The following is a 23178-nucleotide window of genomic DNA, read 5'->3' as shown; positions in this document are numbered from 1 at the left end:
GTGTCAGGTTCTAAACTGACATTAACACTTTCTGATCCACGACCTCTCGCAGGAAACTAGACGTCGCACGGTGTAAATCATGTTGTTACCGCTCTTACCATAACACAACACACACACTGTATGATTTCAATTAAAAGTCAATTACAACTTAAGGAAATTGTAAGAGTTTTGTGGCGTTGTGGGGGGTTTCCAAACTGCAGTCTGAAGGTGATTCACGAGCTCTACATTTGAACTCATCTGTCACAGCGATGGAATAGCTGATGGCTCTGCATTCCATTTCAACTGATTCCTCATATTGAGGTTCTGTACGCGATCACTGTGCTAGCCATCCCCAGAATGTGTCACCCCTCCACAAATCTCTTGCTCCAACTCAAACAAGCGATGTCAGTCAATCATTATGTGGTAACCAACAGCATGTCAGTGGACGGATGGGATGGAAAAGACGCCGTCGATGTACTGAAATAATAAGCATTATAGTTGATAGTGTGAACAATTTTTGCAATTTTACAGTAATTTCCACACCTATCAATGATGTGACAGCATTTTTCCCAGTTTCAGTATCATGGCTTAACCATCCGTTCTTCAATTTGTGAGTGTCATTGCGAATGTAGTTCACATACATCATCAAAGTATATCAGACAGGACTCTACGTATTTGTAAAACCTCGATTATAGCGATTAGTTTACGATCTATCTCTATGCTGATGGGTATCTCAGAGCATTCTAGGAGTCTTAGGGTAAAAGTAGCGACTGAAAGGCACCGCCTCACATGGCCATTGACCAACCAGACCTGCAGCACCATTGCCAGTTTCATCTGCAACCGACCAGAAGAAGACCGCTATATTCCACGTCTTGTGAATGAATGGAGCTTGCCGAGTCCTCGCCCATTGAAGTGCACAAGAGTTCTCGAGATGCGCCCATTTAGAGGAGATTAGCACTCCTTGTCGATGTATAGTAACAGATTTGAAAGTGTTGTGATGTGAGAAATCCACGACTGATGCATATACAGAGATGTACAGAAAACGACGCCTCCCAATCAGTGCATTTTGGCTAGGTGTTTGCAGCTGTACTTCATTTACAAGCAATTTTAGAATACAGAACGAGAGTTTAAGGCATGGGTAGAACTGACTTAAAATTGATAGAATTTCGGGAAATGGCGGGGGAATAGGTACAATTTGACCAAATGTACACCGAAAAGCGGGAAAATTGAGGAAGTACTTGCATACCTTTTGGTTGGTTGAGAACAGTTTGTACATTGAAGCAAGTATATGGCAGCAAGAGGAATCCGAGAAAATATCAACATGGAAGCGAAGGGAATCAGGGAAGCAGTCAATTATTTTTTTCCGTCGAGACAACATATACTTTATGTCTGTTGAGGTACCAGTGATATACGCGAGTTGACTACGATATGGCGCTTTCAGAAAGACAGACAACCACTCACCACTAAACTTATAAGCATGTGCATTAAATGATAACAGAGATTGGACGGGGTGAGTAATTGAGATAAAGCTGTAGCGAGGTACGATTTAATGGTAGACTGACGATGCAGTCTAGAAAGGGAAAATTTGCTGCTGGGCAAGTTTTCCACTGTTCCTTCAGGATGCATCAGTCACGTTACATAGCCACGCGTTCGACTCGTACACAGCCACGTGTTCTGTATGATATAAAGCACTGTCTACTTGCGATTGTTGATGGTAAATCTGTCGGTCATCAGAGGACTTCCATCTCATCTGTGATGAAACGTGACAAATCCCTCTAAACGAAGTATGATTTATGTGATGTACTTCATCCACCTGTCGCATCTTGGGTGTAATATCGAGACTTTAGCTTCATAACTAAGATATCTCTAAGTTAGCGATAGGTGTTTGTGAGGCACTGCAATCTCCATGTATTCATCTGCCTGACAATGTGCTGTTTACAGAATTAGTGGCGGAATGACTTGTAATTTTCACATGTTGGAGGCTGCTGCTATGTGTTTCTTTCTAAGAGGTATTCCCCACTACTAACGATCATTTTATACATGGCTTGGCTGATGCAGGCATAGCATAATTTCTGAACTGTCATCGGATGTGAACAGTGGGCCCATTGCAAGCTCAATTTTGGCTCCTTGATGTCCATTGGACAGTCTGTTCCTTTCCCCTGGCTAATAATAGGTGCACCGTGAACGTGTCCCATATTTGTAGTTTCACAGTTTTTCCTCCAACATTCGCTATTTTTTATCCAAACTCAACACCGATTGTGTGACTACTACTTTCATCCTTAAATTTACATTATATGAAATGGTGCAATAAACACGACTTCCCTGACGCAGCACTATCATTTCCAGTGACCTAAGGACAGGGATCACACCATCAACATTCCTCCCTCTTCAAAAAGACTGATGCCTCAGCAGGCTCACAATACTCGAAAACACATATACGAAAGCAGAATGCCTACTTCATCTACGCAACCCAATTATACATGACACCAAAAAAAAAAAAAAGAAAGAAACACAAGTACTCTACTACTTCCAGGATCGCAAAGCATATGGTACTTCATGCTGTACTCTATCTTCCTGGTTTTCTCTGCGCTTAACGTTAACGGGAGATGCGGTTTCAACAACTTGATATAGTCGTTGATACCTCGTGAGGAACTTCTTCGTTTTCCATTTTTGCGTATAGAGGCTGCGCAGCATTACCCATTGCCCCACTTTATACTGCGGTTAACTTCGTTTCCGCTTTACTCCGTCTTCCTGCCTTTCCAAAGCCTTTGTATTCTCCTATTGTACCCGTTTCCAAACATCACGAATTGTTCTCGCGAATTGACGTACAGATTCACCGGTCCTTCTCTTCTGTAGCTTCACTACAACAAACGGTGACGGCATTTTTCGCCCGTATGCTACCTCATATGCAGACAAACCGGTATTTGTTTGGACTTCTACATTGTATGCGCATACAATATGCTTCAAATACTCGTCCCACTGATGGTGTTGAGAATCCACACAAAAACTCAGCATCTTCCCGATGTTGTGTGTACCCGTTCTGTCCTACCGTTGGCCTCAGGATGCAACGCACTCGTCCTCACTTCTTTACGTTCAACAGTTTACACAGCTCCATCATTAAATCCGACATGACGTTTGTGCCTTCTTCTTGCCTCTGGTACACCAAACTTCAAAATCCAGTTGTTTACTAACGCTTGCGCGACCATTGCCTGTTGATTCGGCATAGCCTAAAAGGTCCTAAAAGGTCCCAAAACATCAATCCCGAGCAACTAGAATGGACCTTTTGCTTCCAGTAATCGTTGTAGCTGTATCTGTTTCCCACTAAAATCTGCTCTCTGCGCACATGGTATACAATTCTTGACATACTGATCCACACCTCCCCACCAATACCTTTTTGCCACTCTCCTATTCGTCGCTCTACACCCTGCATGACCAGATAACACGTGATCATGTGCTTCCTTCAAAACCTCATCCCTCAGCATCGCACGCACTGCTACCCTTGGCCCTATCTTCGTTTCCCTCCACTGAAGAGAGTGGCACATATGAAATTGTGGCTGTGTCCGATACAATTTACAATCATTGTTCGCGTCCTGTAATTCTTGCCATACCGCCAGGTCATAACCTATGACTTCTATTTTTGCCACCTTTCTGCTCAGTGCAGCCGCATTACCGTGCTTCTTCGCAGGCTTCTGCACCAATTCGTAGTCGAATTCACTGAGCCTCACAGCCCATCTAACGAGTCTAGTGGATGGATCCTTCAACCCCAGCAACCACTTGAACGCAGCATTATCTGTCACTACCCAAAATCTTCTCCCATATAAATAACATTTAAAATATTTGATTCCATAGATTACGCTTAGCATCTCCCTCTCTGTTGTTGAGTAATTCTTCTCTGCTGCGTTCAACTGCCTAGACGCATAGGCTACAGGATGCTCTTTCCCATCTATTTCATTGCTAAGAACACACCTTAATGCTTGATTCGATGCATAGCTTGCTAGTATAAACTCCTTTTTAAAATCTGGAAACACAAGAACCGGACTTGGTGTTAACACTTCTTTCAGTTTGTCAAACGCTTTCTGACACTCTCCTGTCCACTCGAGTTTTACACCCTTTCGTAAGAGTCGCGTCAATGGCTGCGCTAAATCTGCAAAACGCTTCACGATCTTTCGATAGAAATTGCAAATTCCGATGAATGATTGCACTTCCTTAACTGTTTTCGGTTCCCGAAAATCCCTTACAGCCTGTACCAACCTCGCATCTGTTCGTACTCTGTCCTTACTGATAATATGACCCAAATATTTTTCTTTTTCTAACGCAAAATGACACTTCTCTAAGCTCAACGTCAAACGGGCTGCTCTTAACCTCATAAAGACTTCCCTTAACCGCTGTCTATGCTGCTCCATAATACTACTTGATAACACTATAAAGTCATCCAAATAGACAAGACACTGCCATGGTTTCATACCCCTCAAAACATTGTCTAACAACCTCTGAAACGTTTTTAGAGCGTTTTTCAAACCGAATGGCATTCTAATGTACCGGTTATAGCCTCCAGGTTTAGAGAAAGCAGTTTTTGGACGATCCTCTGGAGCCACCTCTAACTGACGATAACCACTTGTCTAATCCATCGTAGAAAAGTACTGACACTGTCCTAAGTGATCCAAAGTCTCCGATATGTTTGGAATGGTGTATTCGTCCGTTACTGTCTTATTATTGAGGCATCCGTAGTCACAACGGAACCTGTATTTCTTAGTTCCACCCATAGACATTTTAGGCACAACGACAATGCCCGCTCCCCAGCTAACTACGTCTATGCTCTATAATACCGTCCGCCAGCTGCCGATCAATGAAATCCTCCACAATCGGCTGCAAATAACTCGGTATTCTGTATGGTTTGCGGTAAACAGGTGCTTCATTCCCTGTTGGCATCCTAGGTTGCTGGTAACGGCTCTTGTGGAAAAAACAAATCTTTAAATTCCCACAATAATTTTTCCATATGCTCTCTTTCTCCTCCTTTTAAATGCTTAATTTTGTCACGCAATGAAGTTATATCGGCAGATAGTGGTTGATCGCTTCGCCTACCTCTCGATCCACAGTCTTCGTCATCTGGCACATCTAAATGTGCTACTAAAACTCCTTTGCTCAAATTCGCGTTTACAGCGCTCAAATTATCCACGTTCACGGGAACTAATCGCCCGTCGTTCTCCTCCTGTACGCGTACAACACTACCTTTCACAAAATAACCCAGTGAACCCAAAACTTCATTATCCTCCAATGGTTCAGTAACACATGCTGTACCCACAGGTAGATTTGACTCCACACTTACCCTAACCGACTTCCCGATGCCACTAGACACACACTCATGCAAATTAAGCCTTAATGCTAATGTACGCCATTCAATTGGTTTGTTCATTACGTTGAACCCCCTTCGCGACAGCTCTGCATTGACAACAGTTTCCCCTAGTGGAAATAACATTCCACCAAGTTCCCCAGTTCGTTGTCCAAGGTCAATTTCGGCATGATGTTGATACAAGAAATCTACTCATAGGATCACGTCGTAGCCCTCGCTTACCCATGGTACTACCTCCAGGCATGCATTAAATCGGACTTTCCCTATTCTAAAGTCAACTGTCACCGACCCCAAAGTCGTGACCTCCTTATCCCCCAATCCACTCAATCTACAACGTGGTGGGTCTAACTTCCTTTGTCCCACTATATTCTTAGTAGCCACTGACACTTGCGCCCATGTGTCCAACAAAATCTTAAGCATTTTAGTTCCTATGGATCCAACCACTGAACATTCCACCTCTGCATACGTATTCGTATCATTGAAATTAAATGGGAGCTGCCTTAGGTGGGTCTTGGGCCCCCTCTGCCTTTTAACTCTTGTACACCTCTCCTATCTCCACTTCTCCATGCTACACTCTGCTGATTTTCACCCCTTCCTCTATTCCTTGGCGACTGGGTACATTGCCTCTGCACGTGAGCCGTACGACCACAATTATAACATTTTACCCCCGCCGTAAACACTGTTTGCTTCTCACGTACCGCTGTTGCCATATCTATTTCCTCACATTGGATTGCCAGCTGAACGGCCGAATGGAAATCTTTCCGATTCCCTTCACGCATTTTCCGTGACAGATGCGCCGGTAACCCTCTCAAGAATACATCGAGTGGCCTTTGCTCGGCCTCCTGCAACAGAACAGTATTTGCTTCATCGTTCTGATCCAACTCGTAAGTATACTCATTAATTTCCCTTATCCTGTCCGCAACTTTCTCTATCGTCTCCCCAGTCTCTTTGTCATTGCACTTAACCTCTCCCTAAAGTACCGAGCGCTATTCTGTTTCTTGTACCTTTATAAAAGCCCTTCCTTTAACTGCTTAAACTGTTCTGCCTCCCTTAAGGCCTCAGCACACCTTACATATGTTTTCGCTTTACCTGTTAATCTAATCTTGGCAATATGTAACAACTGCTCAACAGACCAGCCGCTCATCACCGCTCAAGTCTCCAAGTCCTCCACAAACGAACGCACGTCCCCAGTTGCCTTGCCAGAAAACGGAATTATCAAACTTACGGCGGCTGGATCAATCTTCTGCACCCTAGGCAACAACGACTGATCACATGCGGTTTCCGGCTCACTTCTAGATGTTAATTCATTTCTCAGCTGTGTATTGTCCACTGTCAAATCTCCTATCTTTTCCATCAAAACCCGCACTGCTTCTGGTTCCGACACACCTTGCGTCCTTGACTCTGTCATTGTGTTGCTTTCGTTCCCAGTTAGTCCCGAAACAAAACATTTAAGTACAAGAACAACCTGACTTCCTACAGCTCCGTATCATGATACTCAGTATCATCATAAACCAATACAAAACTAATTAAATGGCACGAAACAAATAACACATCTTACTGCCTCAAACACACTAACACTTACTCTGACAACAAAAATTACTATGCACATGTAAAACGTCTAAAATGTGGCTTGCCAGGAGCGACACTCGAAAAAACAAAAAAGAAATAAAACGTCCAACACTCAAAAAGAACAAATTTGTCAGCAATCACCATATCTTGCGACCATAATGCAGGCAGTGGGCTTACAGGTCGTACTGGACAGACAACGTCCGCTATTCTGACACCTAATGTTGTGGCGGCTTCTGCCACCGAATGTATCAGGATGACCAAATGTAGCGGAAAGACACCAAATGTAGTGGGTGGGTGCCAGGAGTTGCCGTATTAAAACTTGGCGAGAACATTCAAAAAGATTTATTGTTCTTTAGCTACAGTGCCCCATTCACCTCGGTCTGTGTCACAGCATCCTGCAATGCTGCCGGCCGCTGTAGCCGTGCGGTTCTAAGCGCTTCAGTTTGGAACCGCTGGCCGCTACGGTCGCAGGTTCGAATCCTGTCTTGGGCATGGATGTGTGTGATGTCCTTAGGTTAGTTAGTTTTAAGTAGTTCTAAGTTCTAGGGGACTGATGACCTCAGTAGTTAAGTCCCATAGTGCTCAGAGCCATTTGAACCATTTTGAACCTGCAATGCTGAGGCCACATCCCCAGTGACCCAGTGCAATGCGCTGTGTCGAGCCGGCCCTGTACGCCAGCTGCAGATTTCCGATTACGTCAGGATGGCTTCGCCAGGAGCTGACTCAGCTGTCCTCGTTGTTTCTGCACTGCTCTGCCGGGAGCCGTTGGCCGGCCCCGCCGCTGCTTCTCCCTCGCTGGCGTAGCTGAGAACTCAGTGGCAACGACCACCCGTGATCTGGCGTCAGAATCTGTGGTCCTCGCCTCGGGAAGTCTCCAGTGCGTGTCGGGAGCCCAGACAACCGCCCGCGGTAGCGAGCCGAAGAGTGCCCCACCGCTGGCTGGCTGTGGACTCTGCATCGGCCTCAGAGGTTCGAACCAACGACCCGCCGTGGACTCGGATGCTGTCACCGCATCTGTTGCTGCATGCGATTCGCCCCACCGTCTAGGAGAGCTGCTACACTTTAATGCATCTCATTAGAAAACAGTACATATTTGACCTCGGCTTTGCGCCTCTGTTTCGCTAAATCGACACTTCGTGTCACGTACACACCACACCCCGGTTGTGCCAGTGGGCCCTTTCTGCCTGTAGATTGCGGCATGCGATCCGCTGCGTTTATATTTTTCAGTGGTTCGACGGCCCTGTGGCCTCCATTCCACTTCGCAACTGCTAGTCAGCGTAACTTACTGCAATCCGGCCTGCACATGGCTGTAACTTGGGCGCTCTGAAATATTGCACCAAACCCAGCTTCCCTATCTGAAATTGTGGTGCCGTTACAACTCCTTAGTTTCTTACACTGAAGAGCTAAAGAAACTGGTACACCTACGTAATATCGTATAGGGCCCTGCAAACACTCAGAAATGTCACAACACGACTTGACATGTCTGAAGCATTGTTTGGGGGAATTGACACCATGAATCCAGCATTGCTGTCCATAAATCCATAAGAGTATGAGGGCGTGCAGATCTCTTCTGAGTAGCATGTTGCAAGGCATCCCAGATATACTGAATAATGTTCATTTCTTTGGAGTCTTGTGGCCAGCGGACATGTTTAAACTCAGATGAGTGTTTCTGGAAGTGTGGTGTGTCTCATTGTCCTCTGGGATTGCCGAAGTCCGTCGGAATGCACAATGGACATAAATGGATGCAGGTGATCAGACACAATGCTTACGTATGTGAAACCTGACATTGTCGTATCTAGACGTATCAGAGGTCTCACATCATTCCAACTGCACTCGCCCCATACCATTTCAGAGTCTCCACCAGCCTCAACAGTCCCCCACTGGATTCACGAGGTTTTCTCCTTACCCCTTCACGCCCATCTGCTCGATACAATTTGAAACTGTGTTGACATACCCAAGCGAGGCGTAAGGCCTTGTGTCGTGCAGTCATCGAAAGTACACGAGTGGCCCTCGGCTCGGAAAGCCCATATCAGTTCTGTTCTGTTGAATGGTTCGCACACTGACACTTGTTGATGGCATAGCGCTGAAATCTACAGTTTCTTCCGGAAGGGTTACACTACTGTCACATTGAACGTTTCTCTTCAGTCGTCGTCGGTGCCGTTCCTGCGGTATCTTTTCCCGGCCGCAGCAATGTGGGATATTTGATGTTTTACCGGATTCCTGACATTCACGGTACACTTTCAGTTTGGTCGTACAGGAAAATGCCCAATTCCTCGCTACCTGGAAGATACTGTGTTCCATCGCTCGTGCTGTGACTAATACAGCAAGCTCAGACACACTTACATCTTGATAACCCACCATTGTATCAGCAGTAACTGATCTAACAACTGCGCCAGATGCTTGTTGTATTACATAGGCGTAGCCGACCGCAGCGCTGTATTCTGCCTGTTTACATATCTCTGTATTTGAATACACAGTAAACCGGCATACGGCTGGGAGAGTGTGTGTTGACCACATTCCACTCCACACCAGCATCCAGTGACCCATACGGGCTTAGGATGACATGGCGACCTGTTGGTATTGTTGGACCTTCATGGCCTGTTCGTGCAGAGTTTGGTGTTTTAGATTTTATTTGGATACGCAAGCCTATACAAGTTTCTTTTTGCGCTTCAGTGTATGACAGATATTAACCACTAATCTACATGTATAAATTACATGTAGACTAGCCACTGCGGATGAGGTCGATTGCTCCATTTATTCTGTCACTCTCTCTCTCTCTCTCTCTGTCTTTCTCTCTCTCTGTGTGTGTGTGTGTGTGTGTGTGTGTGTGTGTGTGTGTGTGTGAGTCTGTAAGTATCTCGTAATCAGCATACAGTTCATGCCCACATTAGTAATATCCATTACCATTATGATAAGCAAGTCATGCTTCTCCATACACATAGATTTTCATTCAGTTCTGTTAGAACAGCAAGATATTCCAACACTGATTCTGCAGGTACTTTTCCTCTTGAAAACGTTGGTTAGTTGCAGCAATTTTCATACAGAATGTCGTTAAAGATGAACTTTACTCCTGAAGTGAAAGAGGATGATGTTTCACTTACGAATTACTCATATATTTACTCTGTAGCACCTGCACCACGGAAATGTCATCTAAGACATTCCATTAGAACAACATACGGGTTCCTTGGAAATAAATTGATTGATGATACATTTAACCGAGCATACGAGTTAGCGCACAATGTGAACCGCAAGTTTTCCATCGAGCTTCTCCTAACAGAAATGGATGGGAGTATACTCATACATATTTGCGATAATGTCGCGTCCGCTGATGACATGTTGGTTGCCTGTGGTGAGAGCCAACTCATAAAGAATTCTGGAAACCAAAGCTAGAGGCATCCTACACAGTCTGCCAACATGACAGTTCGCATTTTATCGGAAGTAAAATTACAGAGAGACCTGATTATAAAATGGCACAATGCAAATAGTCACAGAAAACACGTAACTAGATACATACTGGTATAGACTGACGATCGACTTCCGCTCAATCAGCACATAAAACAGAGTGTTGATGAAACACGGTAACTTTTCCACTTTCATGCATCAACATAGCCGCTTCCATAGAGCCACTACAACCTACACTATATGATCAAAAGTATCCGGACACCTGGTTGAAAATGACCTACAAGTTCATGGTGCACTCAAACGGTAATGCCGGAATTCAATACTGTGTTGGCCCAGCATTAGTCCTGATGACAGCTTCCGCTCTCGCATGCATACATTCAGTCACGTGCTGGAAGGTTTCTGGCGGAATGATAGCCCTTTCTTCACTGGGTGCTGCACTGAGGAGAGATATAGGTGTCGGTCGGTGATGCCTGGCACGAAGTCGGCGGTCCAAAACAGCAAGAAGGTGCCAAAAACATAAATGTAGTCCTGTGCTGTGATAGTGCCACGCAAAACAACTAGGGGTGCAAGCCCCTCCATGAAAAACACGACTGCACCCTAACATCACCGCCTCCGTATTTTACTGGTGGCACTACACATGCTTGCAGATGACGTTCACCTGACATTCGTCATACCCACACCCTGCCATCGGATCTCCACACTGTGTACCGTGATTCGTCACTCCACACAACGTTTTTCCACTGTGCAGTCGTCCAATGTTTACGCTCTTTACACTAAGCGAGGCGTCGTTTCCCATGTAGAAGCGTGATGTGTGGCTCATGAGCAGACGCTCGACCATGAAATCCAAGTTCTCTCACCTCCCACCTAACTGATCTAACTGTCATAGTATTTTCAGTGAATCCTTACACAGTTTGGAATTCGTATGTGATGGCCTGGATAGATGTGTGGCTATTACACGTTGCGACGCTCTTCAACTGTCGGCGGTCTCCGTCAGTCAACAGACGAGGTCGGCCTGTACGCTTTTGTGCTGTACGTGTCCCTTCACGTTTCCACTTCACTACCACATCGGAAACAGTGGACCTAGGGATGTTTAGTAGTGTGGAAATCAAGTGTACAGGCGTATGACACAAGTGACCCCCCTTCACCCGACCACGTTCGAAATCCATGAGTGCCCCATTCTGCTCTCTCACAATGTATAGTGGCTACTGAGGTCGCTGATATGGAGTACCTGGCATAGGTGATAGAACAAGGCACCTAACATGAAAAACGTATGTTTTTGGGGTGTCCGGAAACTTTTGATCACACAGCGTATATTGTGTGGATCCGTAGTATATTTGGCGGCGTGGACGTAGTCACTCTCTCTCTCTCTCATAACGAACGTAACCTTGTTACGCGACGTCAAAGAACTGTTCTGCTGAGACCAATAGGGGCTTTCAGCACAACGTCAGTGGAGGCACTACGCGTGGCGGTCGGAACATACCCGAGTGACCTAACAATCTGTCAGCGAGCTTAGATACACTTCCTAAAGAGAAGAAAAGTAGACAAAATAATGGAAATTGCGGATCATGGTTTAAGGGACAAGGGACAACTGGAGCAGCGACAAGTGAATGCGTAACAGGGGGACTAGAATTTACTGTTTTATTCCACAACATCTGAGTAGAGCTGAAAATTCACCATATACACCCCAGTCAAAGCATGGTGCATTTCTTTAGTAGGATATGTCAAGTACCGTATGGACTTTCATGGAAGGCACACCTCGGTCAGCGAATATAGTGCCCCTGTGCCTAACAATGAACTCTTAAATATGTCCTTCTGAACTGCGTACTACATATGCGAACCCGACAAATAAATATCACTACGAATCCATAAGGCACAGACAAATGTTAAGCTGTGAACCCAGCTACTGACACAACATCGCCTACGCTGTATGCCGAATTTATAAAAAAAAAGATCGTACAGACGGACCACACGGGGAGTTAACAAGTTAAGCCTGAACCATAGGAAGTATCACATACCCTGCGCTGCTCCACATTTATCTGAGCATGTCACGGAAGTATGTGACTAAGATAAACACAGGCACCTACGTGAAGGAATATGTGTCTCATATTTACAATTTTTTTGCTGCTCGACAACGTTATAAAGACGGGACACAGATGTTCATCAGAATTCTTGAGGGTAATTAATGAGTTGTTTGCTTTCATGTGTAGTGACGAGTTGCTGTTATCATTTTACGCACATTATTCCCACTACTGATGCAGCAGTCTTCTTCAGTTGCTGCTGATTGTGCTGTTATTATCCCTGCCCGGATCTCGGAGACAGGACACACTCGCTGCCCAAATTACACCGGGTGACCCTCAGCCAAAGTCACACTTTTTCACTGTTACCTACCCGACGCAGAACATCAAACACTTACGTCTCGATGGTGGTATGACAATCAGGAACAAATGTAAGTGTATATTAATAAATGATGTTTCGCGGACAATGCATGAAGGACACAGAACGTAGACAACACTACACATGATTTAGGATAACGTGGGATTTAGAATAGTACAATAGCATTAACAGTTTTGTCGTCATTAATCGCAATAAATATGTAAAACCTGCATTAGTTGTATTACTACAGTAAACGTAATTATTGTAACGATATCGCAGTCATTATACCTCCACTGACATATAAAATCTGTATTGCAGCACTCCTAATTTAACGAACACAGATAACAACTAACAAACACATCCGGCATTGCGTATACGACGTCACTTTATATCGAGGGAACAGTTGCAGTAATACTAACAGATTAGCTAATAATTTTCATTCGAAAAACGCGTGACACTGAACAAGTATTGTAAATAGTATCTATAGCATGTAACTAAGTAGTTTCAGAAGAAATAGTTCGAACCGAAACTGCAAGACTCGAAGGCATCCTGATGTCGCTGGCTCGGTCAGAGACATCATCGGTCGTCACTTTCCTTTTCTTCGTAGTTGCTCTTTCCTATGACCTATCTTTTTTCCCCCTTACGTATATTAATAACTGATGTGAGTTTCACATCCTGGACTAATTTTGTATTTAGCTTTTTTATTATATCCAAACAAATATTATGAACTACATTTTTATGTAAAATTGTAAGTAAAAGAGGAAAATTTCCGAACAAACTGAGAAAGTGGGAGATATGAAGTGGTCTGCTTCTTCGTGGCTTTGGGCGGGCTACATCGAGTGGAGCCGGCAGCTACCACAACTTTCCGCTGTTCACGATGACCAAGAGGCAAACAACATCAAGGTTGGGTATGTTATAACGAATCAATTGTAATAAGAGAAGGACGAGCCATATAACCGTAGGCAGCTGGTTACCCATCTGGCGTAACGGGGGAAAAAAACGTTCAAATTACCAGCTATGCGAACCGCAAGAAGTGCTGCTGTTTAACCAGCGGTCCCCCATGTTGAGGGTAGGTAGAAAGAAATCGTATTATGTCCCGGGTGTTCTGATGAGCAACTTCTGTCTCAGTACAGAGTACAGAAATTATCCATTAGAGGACGTTGCTGTATGTGTGAAATATAGTAATGTTGTGGGCGACAGAGGATAGAGGAGATGCGTGCTAAAAAGAGAGAGCTTGGCTTTTACTTCTTCTTAAAGATATTGCGGCGGCGCGGTTCTTTCTGTCCCTTTACGACGAACCTGCACCTACCTGTGAACATTGTCTCGGCATATCATCATTAGGGAAGCCGAGCGAAACCTACAGTACTTCGACGTGAACCAGGCTGCAATTAAAGTCACCAATCTACGTTTCTGGAGAAATTTTTCACACGAAATGAAAGGCTGGAAATCTTGTCCTCAGTTAATATATTCTGAAACTTAGGTGAGCAAGTATCGCTGCCAAGCCCGTGCTGGTCTTAACACAGTCACTCACAATCCTTTTCACTCACGTTAGCAAGTTCATGGTGTTGCATTTCCCGAAAACGTAATAGCTACAAAAATACTGATTATTTTTGATTGCGAATACTCGCCAAATATTAAGTTCGTCGGAACCGAATGCAGTCACGGTTTTTAGCCACCGACCTGCTCAATACGTCACGCAGAATTTATGTCTTTTCTCGTCACAAAATTCGCTTAAAAATTCCGAAATTTCTATACGCCCATCGGAATAATTATGCCATCACTTTACCGCATGGTCATTGCATTCATATTAAGATAAGGTACCTAGCAACATTTACAGATTTTCAGGAATAGTTTCCTAAAATCATAAACAAATCATCAGTTGGTACAGTACCCCTTGATTTGCATATCTGAATACTGTGATGCGATTTACTTTCTATTATTTCTCTACTTGATGATAGTTCCATTTTCACTCGCTATGGTATTATCTATCGTGCTGTGTTTTTTAATTTATTTTCGGAATTAAAATCCCGTTATTTAAAGGAGTATAAGTTATTATGCACTCAGACCGAGAGCTGCAACAGAATATTTTTTCGACTCCAACGCTCCTTATTTATTACGCGGATCAATATAGAAAGTTGGGATGAAATTTAACTTCCACTTCGAAGCTAGAAGTGTTCATTGCTGACTACTATAAGTTGCCGGTTCCTGTACTTGCAGCAGGAATTCTCCTTTGAGAACCTAACTCGTGCGTTCTCTCGTCCATTACCCAACAAGCGAGACATAAAGACAGAGATATCAGGCAACAGCGTATTGCATTCTCCGTTTCAGCCTCCACTATTCATTTACGACGGTGCAACGTGGTTTTCTCCACGAATGCGATATTGCATCTTCCATAACTAAAGCGATCCTACGATTTGTGCCATTATTTCGAGACTCTTCTTGTCTGTGAGAGGGCAGCCCTGTACGCATCCCCAAGGCGCAGAGCACGCCATCAGAGTGTTTACAGTTCTCTAATTTTCCTTTCTTGTTGTAAATGTAATCCGTAGCAGTTCAGTCTGTGTAACAGTCAGGAGTTAACTGTTCGTCATTCCGCATGGTGTGATTTGCGACGATATTTGAGTTACGCGCAATACAGCATTCATTTGTAAACAATCCATTCTGAAGGCAACAAACAACGTGTTCAGATTTGCAAATTCGGTCTGTGCGTTGAGATGGAAGACAAAAATGTCTTTTCACGTTTAGTGTTCATTGATGAGGGTAAACTTCAGTTAAGAAGAATAGCGACAGAACGTTAGAATATGGCTACACAGCAACATAGATAAGCCTGACGGAGACACTTCAAACCCTCACGTGTCTTGAGCCGTTCTTCAGGAGCACGTTTACTGATCATTCTTTTTGCGGGGAAGACGATTACAGGAATTTTGTTTCCTAAGTGGAAACATCACGTAAATTGTGAGAACATTTCTCAGTAGTGAGCGGCCTCAAAGCCTCACCACCGTATGGGGGGACGGGCTTTCCATTGCATCACTAGGGTCAAAGAGAATCTCATCTCACGGTATATGATCCTCCTATTTTCCCTTTTTATGCGTATTATTTAGTGCTCTGAAGAAGCCAGTAAAATACTCCCTGATACGAGAAGGGAAAATACGGAAAACAAGGACAATATTACATTAACCTGCATTAAGATATTCATTTAACATGATATAACATTAACTCCTGCTTCATTTACTCGTTATTCTCTCCCCTGATGAAACGCTCATCAAACGTGTGAGCCGTGTTTGTGTCTATGAATTTGTAAATGTGAACCGGTGGGTGGAAGTACGTTTCACATCGGAAACTTGTGAAACTGCTGGCGCCATCATTGAGAAAGAGAAACTTTCTCCTCTGAGTGTATCTAGTGTTCTCAGAGTCACTTCCTATGTTATGTCTGGACATAAGCATTTGCACCAACATTCGAATTAATCTTACGGAATATTTCGCAACCCACATATATAAATTTCAGTTCAAAGAACGTAGCACTACCAACGAGAAAGAGTGAACTGCAGTAACTGTTCTAATATCAGTAGAGTGAACCGTTTTTGTTCTTTTCGCTCCCCGAACACACGGCCTCGATCACACTCGGATAAGAATTAAATCAGCTTTCGTACTTGAGTAACCACAGCGACACAAGAAGCTGGGCTCACAGGCAAACTGGCCGTATGGTTCCCCTGTGACAACGTACGTCTGTAGTAACATGTTGCCAACATTTCGTATAACACTGTCATTTATGCAATTAGATACAAATACAGTAAAAGACATCTAGACAGCTCCTCTGTCGTTGACTACATCTATTAAAATCCTACTCTATAAAGGAATCTTTTAATACCATAAGGCAATACATTACTACAAAAATTGACAAACATATTTTCAATGGTCACGTAGAAGTTGTTCAGTAGTTCAGTACGGGAAAGAATGAAATTTTTCACGCACTATTCGCGAGTGGAACAGAGTCGGAGGGATCGGGTAGTGGCACCGAAAGTCCCCTCCGCCACACACCGTTAGGTGGCTTGCGGAGTATGGTATAGATGTAGAGGTATACAAGGAAATCGCATTGGCATATTTTGTATTTCAAGCAATAATTGTTTCCTTTAGATATTTCACTCCTTAATTTACACTTAAGTTCAAATGAGACACAATTATGAAAATGCTGTAATATGTGGACACCGAAACATTGTGTAGCAACTGTAGGACGCAGTCAGTTAACAGCGCATGTATCGTCATCTGGGTTGCCTGTCAACAATGCAGTGTCACTTGAAGCGATCTGCGATGTTAGCCAAGAACATTGCGAGTCCGTATAGTTCTCGTGCGCTCTAGTATTGTTTCGAGGTGTTCTGAAAAAAGCGCATCTTAACAGTTAACATAAAGAAGAAAGTTGTGAAAGCTTCGTATTACCATCTGAGAAGAAGCCTAAACGTCCATTTCTCCAACCGGACACCAGTTCTTCGGAACAGGTATGTAATAAGTGATCCTTTCTGTCCTTGTCCGCCATTAGACAGACATCAATTTCGCACACACAGGAACGAATTACATTAAGTAGTCCATAATACACGTAAATCTGTTACAACCGCCTCGGAAATAGTACAAGATCACACAAGAGTACAAGACATTATCCTTTCAGACTAAACGATTGCAATTAGAGATTGGCCTATTCATCATACTCGTTTGAAAAACGTAGAACGTAGTTCGGGTTCATTGTTTCATAGCTGTCTAGCAAAAAAACTTTTATTAATTTTGGAATAATTTTCTATTAAAGTATTCGACCATCTTGGATCTTCTCTCTCCAACCCAAGTTAGATGTTTCATTTATTAAAATATTGAGCAACTTTTTTCTGTGTATGAATGGTTAGTCTTAATATTTGTGTGCATAATCCATATCTTCAACGGCACTCCTGATTTAAAATGATCGTGCGATTCGTATATGTTTTTGAGTCGGTTTTACCGGCAATATTCACTGCGAACAGTCCACGGTAAATTAAAGTTTTACTTTCAAAAACACGTTTGTTCGTGAGCTTCCCCTTTTAAGATTTAATCCTAAAAGAAATGCCTTTGCTGGCATTCAGTAACTCAGCCGGTATTTATTCAGTCCCCTGTCAACGTTTTCGCAGACCAGATTAGCTCAGACGTGTATGATTTTTAATATATTTAAGAGCCCTTAACAATCTGATTCTCCCGTTGAATTAATCAAGGATTATCAAGCTATATCAAAATTCCATACATTTTTCCTGAACTGAAGCCTATCCACTAACTGTTTTTTCTTTCGAAACAAATGTGCGAGGTAAATAAGTAGTAGGTGGCGGCTCGAGATACCTTCTTCAATGTAATTCCAGTTGAAGTTCACATAATACTGATTCATGCTACGTAACAGAATAATTATCCATCGACCCATCTAACTCTGTAATTAGACTGGTACGTTTCAACAGTTACATTTATGCGTTATAGTCTACTCCAAGTGTGGTGCGTTGAAGGAACACCTCATTCACACACAATGTCGGACAATACTTAGTGTGTTTCTTTCCTGCAGAAGATGTTTCGCCGGTTTCGCCGGTGGCTGCCCTGCTGTACCACTGGGGAGGGGAGAGAGGCAGACGAGCCGCCGGAGGATAAGACCGCCCCTGGCCACCCACTGGACAGCATGGAGGTGAGGGGCGCCGTGGCGCCTGCCTTCTGAGAGGCATCGACGGAGCACACTACTTGAGTTAAAAGCGCTATTTTCATCGTCTATCACTATTGGGTATTTTGTGAAACCTTGGCAATCTTTCTTAGCTAGTGGCTGAGTTAAAAAGTGGTGTTCTGAATTACTGCTTCCTTTAGACTATGTTCTGAGCGTTACCTACTTTACTGTTATTTGTAAGAGTCAAGAAATGTCACTTTCTCCAGTTGCAGGATTCTCTGTTCTCATGTTAAGTGGTTAGTCCCTATACATCGATGGGAATCAAAAGTGGCACTCGCATAAGGTGTCAAACGTAATTCTATATTTATCAATCGAATTACGAACCGAACACCAAGAGTAATAGTGGGAAATTATTAGGAAAACGTAAGTGTGGCTTGTTATATGGTGGCTTTATTCTAATTAGCGTAAACATTATGCCCATTGTGTATGTCAACACTGAAAGCTCCCTCGTGGGATTGGAGATACGTGGTGCGCTAATGCTAATGTCTAAACGGAGCAGAAATAATTGAAAAAACCATTCTAGCGACGATACGGGTCGATAATGCGGAAATACACTGACTTCAGTGTCTCTGAGAACGGGTAGTCTGCTGTGTCAGGTGCTTAGGGACATCATTGGTAAATGGTTAAATTGTTTGGCTGTCGTGAGCTATGAAAGGAGGTTGAATGACGGTGAGACCTGCAGTAGCCGGTAAGACCTTCGATGTCCTCTCCTCATCACGGTACGTAATGGTCTGAATCGTATGCGGACTGTAGAGCAGAATGTGACGACAGAGCAGATTGCTGGTACAGGCACAAAGGCCTAATCCGCGACATCCAGAACCTCTTGTGTATTGTATTCTTGAGGCGGCCCAACACCATATTAAATAGTCGGTCATATTATTTTGGATCGTCAGTATAAGTTTGTAGGACACAGGCCACCATGAAACGCTGCTAGGTGGATACGCGCATCCTCGCGTCTCTTCTCGTAAATGCAGAAGTGAGCTTACAGGCATGATCCATATCGAGTGATTGGGAGACATCGCAACATCATGTAGTCAATGATACTGTATCATTGTGTGGAACGTCGAGCAGTGATAGTCTTTTGCTAATGTACAGACTACTATTCAGAGCAATTCTTCGAGCCTCATCGCCAGGCGCAACAGAAGTTACATCACCAGCAGCCTATCTAACCACAAAACGTGTAGCCTCATTACCTTTAGAGCAGTTGGTGTCCAAATCATCACCGTCAGCCTCCACACAAATATCATTCACCATCCCCATTGCCTGCTACAGCATGCATCCTATCACCAGTCCTGTTGCCAGATACAACACCCATCAAGGCACCAATCTTGTTGCCACATACAGCACTCGCTGTGCCACCAGACCTGCTGCCGGATTCAGCACTCACTGTGCCACCAGTCCCGCTGCCGGATTCAGCACACGCTGTGTCACCAGTCCTGCTGCCCGATTCAGAACACACTGTGCCACCAGTCCTGCTGCCGGATTCAGCACTCACTGTGCTACCAGTCCTGCTGCCCGATTCACCACACACTGTGCCACCAGTCCTGCTGCCCGATTCAGCACACGCTGTGTCACCAGTCCTGCTGCCCGATTCAGCACTCACTGTGCCACCAGTCCTGCTGCCAGACACAACATGCGTTCTGTCACCAGTCCTGCTGCCAGCTACAATATGATTCGCGTCTCAAGATTCTGAATTTCATTGAAATATATCATTTGTTCTTATTACACTTTTGATTAAATGAAAACGAAATTTTATGTGTTATATACTGTGTCTATTTCTAACTATGCTGATGTATGCGTGTAGAGACCCGACACTTACATGTGTCTGGATACATTTTAATGTAATTTGTAATACATAAGCTCATAGAACCCTAGTACTTCAAAATTCATCCCAAGTAGTTTTCCATTTGCCAATTCTACTGCAGTGTTAGTTGACAAGAGAAGAAAACGTTGTTGTTTAGAAGGGAAAGGAACGAATGGAGTATTACGACTAATGTACAATCAGATAAAAGTCTCTTTTCTGGCTATGATTGTGCTGAGAACTGAAACAATGTTGCTGTGTGCCTAGATTAGATACTTGGTAGCAGCTAGTTTTGCTTTGGAGTTATGCGTAAGTATATCAACAGACTCATTCCTCCCACGCACAGTTTTGTTGACCAAGATTCTGTGGGTGTCACCTGCAGAATTTGACGAGTGCTGCGTACTTGCGTCAAAACAACCAAAAATTCCATAGTTGTACAGGAACTTTAACCCGCGGACCCCCACCACACTTGATAGAATACACTAGGAAGAACTGATATGAGAAAGTTCGATTAATGCTGTTTAGAACGGGTGGCATCAGACAGAGTTCAAGGATCTGATAACACATTTTCTGTGCTCATATGGTCATGCTGATATCGAAGTTAGATCTAAACAATTGTACATGTGAATCCACAAATTCTTCTTCCTGCACGTTAAAATTCTAAATAATACATATCGTAAAAAATATCAGACACTGAAAGTACACATTACTGGGTGTACGCGCTACAATTTCGTATATACTCCAGACAGTAAATGCTGTACCTACCTACAAACTTCAAGTGGCTGGTCCCTCGTTGTCTGTTGCTGAGATGCTGCGCATACTGCTTGATGAGAAATAAAGGGGGCTGTAACTCTTACGTTACCACCAGTTTGTCGTACTCCAACAGTATATGGATAACATTTTTTTACTCCTTTACTGGTACATGTAATGTTGTCAGTCACGCTATTGCTTTCGTGTACAAAACTACTGTCCCATTATAACGAACAAGGTTTCCACTTGATGCCTTCCTGATTCCCAAATTTAATGTTTAAAGAGCTATTTAACATATACACTTGCGAATTTAAGTATCGAGTAAGGCAAGTCGAACATATTGCACAAAAAAATAGAAACTCCTCTACAGTGGCTCCTTTCGTAGCGGTACACAGTAGAGTTTCTGCACGTCGGAAGTGCAATGTACGCCCCATGAGAGTAAGTCAAGCTGTGAGTTAAAACTCAGGCATGCGCTTAAATTAACCGTTAGCAGAAGTGATCAGCTGTCATATGAAACAACCGCCGTGGCCTTGGTGTAGGCAAAATGAATGCTGAACTGATTCCATTGCTCCAGCCCCCGCACTGAACCGGTACTTCACATTACGTACAACCGCAACTGAACCACAAACGAAACAGAGACTGATTGACTACTTCTCACGAGTAAACGACTGACACCACTGAAAAATTCTATCTGAAGTACCGTCAATAAAGGCATCAGATCAGCAGGGTCTACTGAAGCACGGGATACAATCAGTCAGCTTTGACCAATGACCTCCTAGGTAGCTCATACATATTAATGTCTTTACTTTCCAACCATAGATGATAAATCGGTTGTCTGCTGCGGATAAGCGCCATCATTGTACATAAAAAAAATGAATGTTGTTTTAAAAGGCAGAGTTAGATATTCGCAAAATTTCTTTCGTTTGCATTGATTTCAGTAATTGGTGTTTTGCAATTCATTCGGTACTTAATTTTATTCTTATTGAGTTTGAGGTAATTTCGACCAATAGTCTTTTGTTTTATGAGCATTTTCTCTTTTTCGTTTTAGAGTGTAGGTATGGATTTATCTATTCCAATGAACCTGAATGATTTAAAAGAGACTATGGGCTTAGACATGATGGCCATGACTCGATTTTTACAAATGTATTTTCCTGTTGCCGGTTATGTTCTATGTCGTGAGTTCGACGAACATACGCGCCAGACAAGTATGTCCGCTCGCCGTACTCACGACTTATTCGTATGGCGCTGCAGCAAAGATCGGTTGTGGCGGTCGATTAGACGCGGAACATGGATCGAGAAGTCTAAGCTCGCCTTGAGGGATATCATAAAAATTAAATATTGCTGGTGTTTGAGGCATCCTGTGTGGCTGTGCGTGCATGAATGTCGCATGAGTGAGCGTACAATTGTAGACTGGTACTCTTTTTGTATGGAAGTTTGTAGGGAATATTTAAAGTACAGGGGGCAGTTGGGTGGCCGGGTGTAATAGTCGAAATCGACGTGTTGCATTTTGGCAAAAGGAACTACAACATGGGGAACCACCCGTAGGATAATGGGTTTGGGAAGCTGTAGTTTGAGCTCAAGATGTGACGAAGTAGTTTTTAAAGTAGTTGCCAATCGTTTGGTTACATTCATTGAAAATCATGTTGTAGAGGGTTCCGTAGTGATTTCACACGGTTTTTCTTCATTTGGGGATTTGGGGATTTGGGGATTAGGGGTTATCTGCATCATGTTGTTAATCACAGTACCGAATTCTGATCTTTATCCACCGGTCAACTGAAGAGCAGGATACAAATGTTATGTATGGCTCTATTTTTCGTCTTCCGTAGCACTAGTGTTCTATTCTTCAATTGACATACATAGGGCAACTGCAGAAAAGAATACCCATGTTATAAATGTCGTTATCTCCCATTCGCTAGTACTACTTTTCTATTCTTTAAATGGTTCAAATGTCTCTAAGCGCTATGGGACTTAACATCTGAGGTCATCGGTCTCCTAGACTTGGAACTACTTCAACCTAACTAACCTAAGTGGAACACACACATCCATGCTCGAGGCAGGATTCGAACCTGTGGCCGTAGCAGCAGCACGGTTCTGGACTGAAGCGCCTAGATCCGCTCGGTCACAGCGGACGACCCAACGACATCGAACATAGTCGTATTTGATGGTGATTTTAACTCTGTTGTTTATAAAAACTATCAAAAGCCGAATTCAGGTAGACGCGTAGAAGTTGAATATATGGTTAGA

The 23178-nt window shown here is 43.5% G+C and overlaps 1 protein-coding gene across 1 annotated transcript in view; it reads right to left on the bottom strand.

Annotated features, from left to right (window-relative positions):
- The window catches only part of LOC124545964 (uncharacterized transmembrane protein DDB_G0289901-like), a 54018-nt gene that overhangs the window by 10800 nt on the left and 20040 nt on the right, over positions 1–23178 (bottom strand). The window contains exon 3 of the mRNA XM_047124929.1: positions 19635–20045. Within this exon, the coding sequence (XP_046980885.1) occupies positions 19635–20045 (411 nt within the window). The remainder of the gene's footprint in view (positions 1–19634; positions 20046–23178) is intronic.

The sequence above is a fragment of the Schistocerca americana genome, chromosome 8 (assembly GCF_021461395.2).
Source record: "Schistocerca americana isolate TAMUIC-IGC-003095 chromosome 8, iqSchAmer2.1, whole genome shotgun sequence".
In the NCBI taxonomy this organism is placed as follows: Eukaryota; Metazoa; Arthropoda; class Insecta; order Orthoptera; family Acrididae; genus Schistocerca; species Schistocerca americana.
Note: the sequence above shows the minus strand (reverse complement) of the source record. Positions and strands in the feature narration are given on the sequence as shown.